Source organism: Entamoeba invadens, assembly GCF_000330505.1.
Source record: "Entamoeba invadens IP1 unplaced genomic scaffold scaff_1105074724939, whole genome shotgun sequence".
Classification (NCBI taxonomy): Eukaryota; Evosea; order Mastigamoebida; family Endamoebidae; genus Entamoeba; species Entamoeba invadens.
In genome coordinates, this window is record NW_004440180.1 from 15,087 (window position 1) to 27,624 (window position 12,538).

Sequence of the window (12,538 nt, forward strand, 5' to 3'; positions counted from 1 at the left end):
GAGATTTGTGGAGAATGAATTAAATATCCATACTGAAGATAGTATTGATTTTATTTGTGCTGGTATACCTCTCCATATTTGAATAGCTATAAAGAATAAACAATTGGTGTGCCTAGTTTTATATAATGATTTAGATAATATTGATGATTCATTTTTTAAACAATTAACAGCATCATCTAAAACTATAATTGTTTCTAATGGTTTATCACTAAATTTATCTAAATATAAACACTCTAATATAGATTCATCTTTAGGTATTTCGTTTCTAATCATTTTATTATAAGTTTCTTTAATTTCAAGATATTTAGGATAAGCTTTTTCAAATTGATCATATGTAAACTTAATAATTGGAATATTAAGTAAACCCTCATAATGTAATAAAGTTTGATCACTTCCTGTATTATTAACCCAAATAATAAGATGAAAACTATTAGAAACTTTATCTATTTTAATAAGTTCTTTACAAATAGACGTTGTTTTAGAACATCCAGGTTTACCTATTAATAGGTTTATAGATCTATGTTTTACAAAAACTTCTGGATGAATAATATTCATAGTTGTTTCATCTTGATTAGGAGCATGTTTTTGTATCATATAATTAGCATAATTGTTAAGACTCATTTAATATAATATTTATTCAGAATTAGTTGTTAATGTTTTTAGTAATTTAGCAATACAGTTATAAGATGCTTCGACATCTAATTTTAATAATTCTTCTCTTACGAATGAATTACGTTTATTAATAGGAAGATTGAATATATCTTCTTTACGTTCTTTAATAAATTTGTGTATTATTTGTTTTCCTTCTTTCGAAGTCACTTTTAAATGTTTCTTTTCTGATACTACAACAGTATCTACGGTCCTCTGGACTATGTCCCGTTTACTTTCTTTCTGAATTAATATATCTAATTTCTTATTTATTTCAATTAATTGAAGAATAATTATTTCTAGTGTTTTATTAATATCGTTCATTTTACTAAAAATAAAAAATGAAATTTCACTCATTTATCTAGAAACAATATTCAATTCTAAGAATTTAATTGTTTCTCCTCTATCATTTTCAAATTCTTTGTATTTATCTGTTCTAATAATCATGAAAACTTTATTATTTTCATCATTATCTTCATATTTCTTAAATTGTGTTTTGAATCTTGTAATATATTTACTTATCTTTGTATTAACATAATATTTTTTATGATCTTTAGTTTTAATTATATAAGTATTTCCAAATTTAGTTTTAATTGGTTTGAAACTTATAATTTCATATTTAGAATCTTCTTCTAATTTATTAACAATGTTATTTTCAAATTTAATCTCGTTGTTATCACACATCCTTTCTTAGAAATAAAAAAAAATGAAATTTCACATTTCAAAAATAATTCATGGAATTTTTAAAACCAAAAAAAAATAGCCCTTTTGAAGGTTTTAGTTATGTTATTTAATTTTGTTATAAAAAATCAAAGAAATTAATCAAATGGAAGTGGGCTCGAAAGCGGCTCAATATAATTACTCATTTTTGAGAATACAACTCTATTAAAAAAGTTTTTAACATTAATTTTATTATGTCTATCATCATAATAGAAATCATCATTGTAGAAATATTTTAATATATCTTCTTTTTCGTCAAATTCATGATATTTAATTAATAAATCTAAATATTCTAATGCAGATCGATAAATCTTTTTTAAATATTGTTTTCTAGAAGAATCTTGTTTTAAAACATAATTCATAATATCTTTTATATATTGTGAGTAATCATCTTGTCCAAAATAATATTTGGAAATAAAATATTTAGTTCTATTATTATAATCTGTATCAGATATAGTATTTAAATTTATAAATCCGTCAACACTCATCCTTTCTTAGAAAATAAAAAATGAAATTTCAAATGAAACTTTTTAGAAAAATAAATAGTTACGTTTTCAATTTTATTTTTTAAAATAAAAGTTTTCTAAATTTTGGGAAAATTTGAAAACGATTTGAAAACGCGTCCTCGCGATTTTAGTTAAATTATTAGAAAATATAGTTAAAATGTTGTCCACCCTAAATCCGCATAATTTATATACTACTTTATTAAAAATAATTTTGTTTTTAAAATGTAAAAATATTATTTTACTTAAAAATGCATTTCTGTTTGGAAAACAATCAAATACATAATAATAAAAATATTATATTTTTACCATAACAAATATTTTTAATGTTATTATTTATAATATTGTCACCTATTTATATTTAAAATTTACACATTTGTGTAGTAAAAAATGCATTACTTAGTCATGCATATCAAGCTTACAAGGGTTAAACATTTATTATAATAAGATCATTCGACGTAATAGTTGGGGAAAAACACAACAAATTCAAATTGTAAATAAAGTTGAAACATAGATGGTTTAAAAATATTAAAATAAATGGAATTGATTTCTATAACTTTTATTGTTTTATTGTGTAGATTGTTATAAGTTCATTTTTATTTAACACAAATCGAATTTATTATTATTGATTAACATATTATATTTATTGTAATTATTAAAATTCTGAAAACAATTCGAACCAAACCAACCATAAACACAATTCAATTACTCTTTATATTTTTTCATCCTTTTGAATTGAATTACCATTGATTTTCAAAAATTATGGGTTTATATATTATTTAACTATAACAAAACAATAAAAGTATTAGACTATGATTAATCAAATTATATTAAAGTCCAAATCATATTAATTTAAATATAAATGTGTATTTGTTAATCCAAAAATGCATTTATTGTTACATTTCAACTTTATTGAAACAAACAATTACCATTTTGTGTATTGTGTGGCATTGCTTGGTAATTGATTATTCCCGACTTTGTATTTAATAAATACCATATTGTTTTATATCCTATTGAACCCGATAAACAAAACAAAATATTAATGATGATAATAACTATTTTTTACTCCATTAAGAAGTTACATAAAATGCGCTCATATTATGTCATTATTTTTGTAAAACATTTTTTTACAAAAATAATTGTATGAATTATTTTCTAAAAATGTTTGATAAATGGTTTTCTTCTTTACATTTCACAAGACAATATGAATATTACTGACTTTCTGGGACAAAAAACAAAAACGCCATCTTAAAAATATAATAATTATTAAAACGCGTTTAATTTACCAAAGATTATTTTGAAAAAAGCACATTTATTTCTAATTGTGATGTTGTGACAAAACTAAATATTAATCACCATATTATGTCTGTTTTGAATTCATAAATTGTTTCTCATTTGCCATTGATCAAATCCCAAAATATTAGTATAATCATGGCCAAATCAAACAAAATATTGTATAGTATATTTACTATAAATTATAGTATTAAATTTCACTTTAAAAAAGGGTAATTTTTATAGGTTTTGTCCATTCTCTTATTTTTTCCATTGTAAAATGGAATTTTTTTTTAATTATTTACCAAATTATTATTTTGCCTCGAAATGCTTGTTATTTTGCCATTTCTTTTATTCATTTACAATTTTCGATAATCTTTATACTCTTTTTTTCTTGTTTTCCCAAAAAATAGAAAAAAGTAATTATAATCAATTTCTTACTAATAATTATTAAAAAATAAACCAAGTTTTATCGAATTTTGGAAAACCCAAGTGTTCGACCTCCCCCCAATTCTGGAGACCGTGAAGGGTGAAAGTGGACATGTAAAAATGAAAGTAAAATGTAAAAACAAGGGTTTCAAAAAAATTATTTTTGATTGGTCAATTCTTAAAACCCTTCCTTTTTGTTCTTGTTTTTCAAAAAATTGCCGAAAAAAAAGATAAAAAAGAAGTAGTATATAAATTATGTTGATTTAGGGGGAGATCATTTTAATCTATATTTTATATTATTTTAACTAAATCTGATTTTCCCCCAAAATCGGGATTAAAGAGTTCCAAATTTTAAAAACATATTTTTAATTTTTCATTTTTTTCCCTAAAATAAGCACCATACAAGAATACATATTTAAGAATTTTTATCAATTTACTAATAACTATTCCGAAGAAGATATTTTGGATCGTTTTACAATTAAAGCAGGAACTATTAAAGCAGCATCTACTACAATTAATAACAAAGAATGTAGAAAAGAATTAATTGCTATGGGAATTATTACAAGAGATTTATATTACTATAAAGCAAAATTGGAATCTCAATTAAAAAGAATTGAAGACAATAAGAAAAGTTCTATGAAATTAGAACAACCATTTTTAACAAAAGTTTTCAATAAATTAAACAAAACCAACAAACAAACTTTTGGTTTAATTATAAAAAAGCAACATTAATTAAAGATTTAGATGATGAAAAAGAACTTAATAAAAAGAATTTAGAATGGGTTTTAAATAATATTTCTTTTGATAATATTGAAGACAATGATGATTTTATGAGAGAAGATATGTATCAAAAATTTAATGAAGAATTAATAATTAACGCTGAAAGAAAAAATTATTTTAATGAATTAAAAGAAAAAGAACAATATGAAAACAATATGATAATTATAATGATATGATAAAAGAATTAGAACAACAACAACTTTATAATGATAATGTGGAAGAATATAACAAAATGATAGAAGATATTAATGACAATTCTGAAATTAATTCTAAAGTAACATATGATAAAGAAAATAAAATAATTAATGCTGATCTTAGATGCGGTTTTAGAGATAAAGTAAGAAGAATTCAATTAGTAAGAGAGTATTTTATCGATTTAATTAAATCAGTTCCTTCTACCACTGAAATAGTTTATAAATATTTACTTAGTCAAGATGGATGGAAATCTTATATGTTAAATACTCAAGACGCAATTGATAAATTTCTTAGTTCAGTATCTGAAGAATCTATGGGTTTTATTAATAAACAAGAAATTAATGATGGTATAGATTCTACGTTATATGTTCAACAAACTATCCCAGAACCACTATTCTTACTTGAATTAAAAATTTCTCCATATCATTACGAAGAAGATCTTATTCATCCATATAAACTACAGGTGGTTCTTTCTTCTCATACAGATATAAAGAAGAATTTAGTATATTTGGAAATATCTTACTAAAGCACAAATATTCAGTTCATTATTTAATAAAAATGGAAAGGTTAGATCAGAATTTGATTTAAATTGTTTCTGTTATGATTTAAAACAAGCTAAAGTTGATAATGAAACTTTAGAATTAGTATTAATTCATTGTAGAGGTTGTTATAAAAAAGCTAAATTGTTGAATGAATTATGTAAATCTGCTCATATTAGAATAAGAATTGATAGAGAGAATACAGATAAAACAAATTCACATAAGAATAAAAAATAGATTATTATGGTTGTGAACTCAAAGATGCTAAATATAATTCAGAAATGTTTATATATTGTGATTCGGTTATGAAGGGAGATCATTATTTATTAAATATCGATATACCTATTACTTGTTTCTATCTTGAGAATAGAGAATAAATTAATAAATATGCAATTGATCATAATAAAAGTATAGAATCTATGTTTAATAAACAACGATATAATAGAGATAAACAATGTTATGAAGTTAAAGATAAAAATAGCAGTTCTATCAAATTATCTGATCTAATTCTTTATATTAGAGATCATAATAGATTTGAACCTTATTCTCTTTCTGATGTTTTACATTTGAAATCAGATTTATCTGAATATGTATTACAATCATTAAATACATTTAATTATTTACCTTTTGAAACAAGAAATATTTAAGTAAAGGTAAATAAACGTAAAGAAGTAAATCATTCTTATTGGTATGCTGATTTTGAAGCTAGTACTCAAGGTTATCATAATCCATATCGTGTTTGTTATTCTAAAAGAGGTGAAGATAATATTTATAACAAATATGGTAAATATTGTGCTTATAATTTTTTATGTGATTTACCTCATAATGCTGTTTGTTATTTCCATAATCTTAAATATGATGGTTCATCCTTAGCTAAATATAATGTTAATAGATGTATTAAGAAAGGCGGTAAAAATATGCAAATGACATTAAAAATCAAAGGTAAACAATTAACTTTTAAAGATTCTCATGCTTTAATTTCTACATCATTAGCATCTTTTCCAAAGATGTTTGGTTTATCTAATATTCAAAAAGAGATTTATCCATATAACTATTTCAATAAGGTTAATATCGAAAATAATATTGGTACTATATTAGAAGCTGATAAATATGAAATAAAACAATGGACTGAAGAACAATTTGAACTATTTAATGAAAAGATTGATAAAATTGAAAATTGTAAAATTTATGAATTTCAATCTGATATGAAAGCTTATTGTGTTTTCTACTGTAATCAAGATGTTAAAAATTTAAAACAAGGTCATTCTATATTTAGAGATATGTGTTTAGAATATTTAAATATTGATGTCGATAAAGTAATTTCAGCAGCTTCTTTAGCTAATACTTATTTCAAACATAATGTATATTCAAAGATAAATAATTTAAAAGAATATGGTGGTAAAGTTAGAGAATTTATTCAAGGAGCTATTTATGGAGGTAGATGTATGACTAGAGATAATAAAAAGTGGTATGTAAATGATGAATTATATGATTATGATGCTTGTTCATTATATCCTTCAGCTATTAATAGATAAAAATTAGCAACTGGTTCTCCAATTGTTATTACTGAAGACATGTTACAAAATAACTACTTATTAGAACATTTAATGGAAGAACAACAATTAGAGCCTACAGAATTATAATTTATTTCAGTATTTATTGTTGATATTGAAATTACAAAAGAAAAAAAAAGAATTACATTTTCCATTGATTGTTAAAAAGACTAAAGAAGGAAATCACAAAAGTAATGAACCCTTTAATATGAGAGTAGATAATATATTATTAGAAGATATTATTAAATTTCAACAGATTGAATATAAAATAATTAGAGGCTATTATTGGACTGGTAATAAGTCTGACTTATTATCTAACGAGATGTCTAAATTGTATAATTTAAGAAGAGATTTCAAAAAACAAGGTAATCCAGTTCAAGAAGTATTTAAGTTAATTATGAATTCATCATATGGTAAGACTATTCAAAAACCCATTAAAACTGATCTTGTTTATAAACAAATATCTGTTAAAAATAAGAAAGGAGATATTCAGTATGATGCTGATAGATATTTAAAAAAGAACTCGTTATTAGTCAAATCATTTTATGATGTTGCTGAAAATATTAGATGCTTTGAATGTAATAAAAGTTTTGATGATTTTTTTGTTCCAAATCTTATTGGAGTTCAAACTCTTACTATGTCAAAACGTATTATGAATGAAGTTATGTGTTTAGCAGAAGATCTAAATATTCCAATTTATTATCAAGATACCGATAGTATGCATATATTAAAATCAAGAATTACTGAATTAGAAGATGAATATTTTAAAAAATATAATAGAGTACTTAGAGGTTCTGATATGGGACAATTTCATCCAGATTTTGATGAATTATCTGGAGATGTTACTAGTATTGAATCATATTTCTTAGGTAAAAAGGCTTATTGTGATAAATTATCTAATGAGAAGAATGAAGTCGCTCATCATCTTAGATTAAAAGATATTCATAATATTTTATTAAATTGTCAATATGAAGATCCGTTAGAATTATATAAGAAACTATATGATGGAGAATCATTTAAATTTAATCTTTTACAATTTAGACTATCATTTGAATTTACTAAAGATTTTAGAATTAAATCGATATCTCAATTCTGTAGAAACATTAAATTTAAAACTGAATTAGGTTTATTTTAAAAAATATAAATGTCTCTTTCAAAGGAACAAGAATTATCTAAATTTTATAATACTTATAAAAATAAAATAGAATATGCATATAATAATAGAGATAAATTATATGGGGTTCATCCTAATACTGACTCAAAACATAATTTAAAATTTTTTATACTGGTATTTATTATTATTTTATTATTAGTAATAATAGAACACAAAAATTATTAAATGATATATATGTTATATACATTAATAACAAACGAAGTATAAATACAAGTATAACTAAAATGCAAGTTCCAACTGGTTATCATGAAATTAACAAATAATTAAATACACATAAATCAAAAGATAAACAAATAATTCAATCTACAGAATTAGAATTAAATGCTGAAATAAGACCACAACCAACTATTAATCCACAAGGTACAACTACTACCATAGCTACTTATCCACCGATTAATTATATTAAAAAAGATAGAACAATCAAACAATTATTTAATGTAGATATGAATCAATATGTTCTATCATTAGATAAAAATATTTATACTTATTATAATAACAAAGATATAATTTATTCTAATAATTTTAAACCATCACCACCTAAATATTCATTTTACAATTAGAATATTGCTTATAAATTTGTTGCTTTACCCAATACATATATGTTCGATATTTTATATTTTTTCTGATAAATATAAACGAGTATCTCAACAAAAATATGATAAACCATCTGTAAAAATAGATTTTGATCACAGAATACATAAAAATACTCCATTAAGCCCATATATTATTGGCATTAATGTTAATACCAGATATAGTTATGTTATTAAAATTGAAGATAAATCCACTATTTCAATAATTGAAGGTTTTGATAAATTATTTGAACAAGGTTTAATTATGAATAATTTAATATTTGATGGAGAAAGAGGAATATCTTCTTTAGAATTTGGTGAATATGCAAATAAACACAATTTTATACTATTTGTTACAGCACCTAAGATACATACAAGTACAGCATTAATTGATAATTATGTAGAACTATTAGAAGGTTATACGTCAAATATTATATTTAAAATGATGATGAATATAAAAATATAATTAATTCTAGATCATTTCAAAACATGAAACTAAAAGAATTACTTCAATATACGACTAAAATACGTCAATTATTTAATGAAGGAGATAAATCTAAAATCACACCAACACCTACTACAGAAGAAGTTTATAAATTGGTTGAATATTATAATAATAGTTGTCATAATGGTTTAGTAAAAATAATTTAAGAATGTAAAAAATTATGTAATTTTTATTATATTGATCCAAAATATATAACACCAAATAAGATACAAAATGATAAAATGTTAGAGAGAATAATTATATCATATTGTCAACATTATAATCAAAAAATACAAAATAAATTAAAAAAATCAAAATATGATTTTGACAATGAGGAAGTTGTTATTTTATTTGATGTTGAAGATGGAAATTTGAGAAAAAATAATAAATATATTGATTCTAAAAATTGGAAAATTGCCTTTCCATATGGAAATAATTATGAAATTTATAATGAAGATAATGATAATTACGAATCTAAAATTGTATCTAGATATTTATTAGAAAAGACTTTTAGTAGACATGATTGATAAATTATTTGTCTTCAAATTTTTAATTTTTTTCATAATAAATGAGTAAAGAATTTTATGACAAAGGATATGGCATAACAAAATTAGCACCAAAAATTGATAATTTTGGAACTAAAAAGGGATATGATAATCAAGATGTTATCGATTTTTCAACTATGGAAACAGGTGATGTTAGTGCTAAATATCTAAATTTAGGCGGTACAGATCTTGCTAGTGATAAATATCAATTTAAATACAATAAAGAACATTTAGACCCAAAAGCTTTTCGTGTTTATTGTGCCAATAATAATTTAACTCCTTATAAGTATGATTTGGATGGAGATCAAATTGATGATTATGTTGGAGTAGACAATACAAATTGTATTAAAGCTTTTAATGAATTTTATGTTTCAAAACCAGGTAATTCACAAAGACCATATTAAAAGAATTATTATGACCAATACAATAAATGTCAAAGAAAAGAAGTTCCTTATTTAAATTATCTAGGACTATTACCAGTCTCTGATAATGTTGAAGGATATGTAAGAGTTGGTCAAGGTAGTGGATTTTCAAAATAACTTAATACTACAGATTATAAAATTAGAGAATATTTATCTAAAATTTTAAATCCTGAATATATTTCATTAGGTAGTCAAGTAATTAGAAATGTAATTAATTCAATACTTTTTGGAGAAAATATATTATCACCGGTATTTAAAGTATAATTAAATTTCATAAAAAGTGATAATTGGTATAAAAAATTACTGATCAATTAATGTCTTCATTATTACCTGGAATTATTAATAATGAAGCTAATACAGTAATATTTAAACAAATAATAAAAGGTATTTCATCATCTTTTGCTAACAGTTATGCAGATTAAAAAGATTTGATAAATAAATTAAAAACTAATATTCCAAATATCAACACAATTTATATCAATGAGTGAAAAATATTTAAATCAAATTTATACAGATATTATGAATAAGAAAAAGAACAGTATTCTTATCTCAGAAATGAAAAAATCATCAAAAGAAATTAATACAACAAAAGATATTGCAGAACTTAGATCAAAAGCACAATATAAACTTGATAAATTAGTAACTAAAGAAGCGTTAAAAGCTGGTATCGCAGTTAAATAAATTATATATTAGTTTTATTTTTGTTCTATAAAATGAGAAAATTATACATGAATTTACATAATAATAATTGCAAAGTAATAAATACATATCAATTTGAAGTTGAATTACCAATTGAATTTGTTTGTTCTACTAATAATAAATGTATTAATACTATTGCTACCAGATTCTATAATTCATATGGTCAGATTGATTGTGGAAATATTTTAAGAAGTGATTTGAATACTAGTAATGATTATCCTTCACAAGATGGATTTATAATTTTTGCTAACAGTGATAATCAAAAATCATTTGAAATCAAAGACAATAAACAAAATTAAAAATATGGTTTACTGATTACAAAAATAATATAATCAATATTGATTCTGAATATTATTTTATATTACAGTTAGAATTAGTGTTTTGAAAATTACCATTAATCGTTTCTAGAATTATAATTATTATAAACAGTACTTGATTCAAAAATATCATAAATTGTAGTTGTAGTAGTTCTTCCTAATGAATTAATAATTTATGTTTTATAATCTGTAAAATTAGAAACAGCTTTGGATGACATATATATTTTTAGTGAAGAACCTTGACATATTTCTGTAATAGATGATGTATTTGTTATTTGTAAATTTGGTTCTATAAGATATACTCCATTATTATATATATTTATATTATTCCACATTAAATTTGGATTACTTCCTGAATACTTAAATAAGGATAAAATAAATTATTAAGATTACAATATAAATAAACACATATTGGTTTAGTTGTTATTGATGTTAAATTACTGTTTGGTGTAAAATTCTTTGGTAAATATAAACTGAAATAATAAAAACCATAAAATCCATCACCCCAAAATAACTAACTGTATCTGGTATTATTATTGGATGCTCATTTATATTAAATAGATTTTGTACTGTTGTATATATTTTTCATTCAACATACTTCCGCCACTAATTTGTTCAATAACTTTATAAATTTCATTATTTGTAATTACATATGGAACTACTTTTACTATTCTATTTGTTGTTAAGAATTCTGTAACATTATCAATTTTTATTATGAAATATGCAGTTTTATCAGTTTCTGATTTAATAGAATAAGTAACATTTTTATATGTTGTTGCGTCTTGTGAAATTATATTTGGATATGGATATATTATTTTTGGAGTTGGTATTGAATCTATTTTTGTATCTGTGTACGCATTACATGAAGAACCAATATTGTCGCTATACGCGTTACACGCTGATGCAATCATATCAGAATATGTATTACATACTAATGCTACATTATCACTGTAACTTTTAGATTTATTATAATATGTTAATATTTCAGAATTTACATAATCAGTAGAAGAAATATCTTTTGTATTTATACTTACTGTTCCATCTATGCTTGTAATTTAATCAGTTTTAATTTCATTAGATGTTATTGTAAAAGGATTAAAATATGATGTGCAAAAAATACTATTTTTACTTTTATCTTGGTAAGCTGTTGTAAATACTTCCATTTATTACTAAAAATAAAGATTAAATATATTATTATTTTATTTGAACATCGTATCTAAATCAACATTAGTAAGTAGTTCAACCTTATTTGGTGATAATGACCACATAGCATCATTTAATAAAATAATATTAATAGCATTAGTATTAACTGAACCAGTAGATCCACTTGGTTTAATATATGAATTATAATCTCCAAACATAGGTATTGCTTGTAATGTTAATTGAATATTCGAAGTACTATATATACCATCAAAGAAACATCCAGAACCATATTTTTCTAAAGAAATTGGCATCATTAAATCAGTAGCATCACCTAGATATTTGATATGTTTAGATGAATCATTAGTATTTTCAGAATATTCATTAAACGTTAAACTATTAATTATAGATTGAGGAGTTGCAAATAATGTATCAAAATTGGTATTTGATAATTGGAATTCACTAAATTCACTTGACAATGTACCCATCTGTTGATCTGGTATAGTTCTGTTTGCTGTTATAACTTTGATATCACTAATATGTGGATTC

At 22.6% G+C, this 12,538-nt stretch overlaps 2 protein-coding genes across 2 annotated transcripts; both read left to right on the forward strand.

Moving 5' to 3' along the window:
* Positions 1 to 5,505: 5,505 nt before the first annotated feature.
* EIN_418020 (hypothetical protein) lies at positions 5,506 to 6,621 on the forward strand (the record flags this gene model as incomplete). Its single annotated transcript, XM_004254676.1, has 2 exons — positions 5,506 to 5,643; positions 5,740 to 6,621. The coding sequence occupies 2 exons, from the start codon at positions 5,506 to 5,508 to the stop codon at positions 6,619 to 6,621; spliced, it is 1,020 nt and encodes a 339-aa protein (XP_004254724.1).
* Positions 6,622 to 6,847: 226 nt separating this feature from the next.
* Positions 6,848 to 7,774, forward strand: EIN_418030 (hypothetical protein; the record flags this gene model as incomplete). The annotated part of the gene is made up of 1 exon (XM_004254677.1): positions 6,848 to 7,774. The coding sequence occupies one exon, from the start codon at positions 6,848 to 6,850 to the stop codon at positions 7,772 to 7,774; it is 927 nt and encodes a 308-aa protein (XP_004254725.1).
* Positions 7,775 to 12,538: the final 4,764 nt, after the last annotated feature.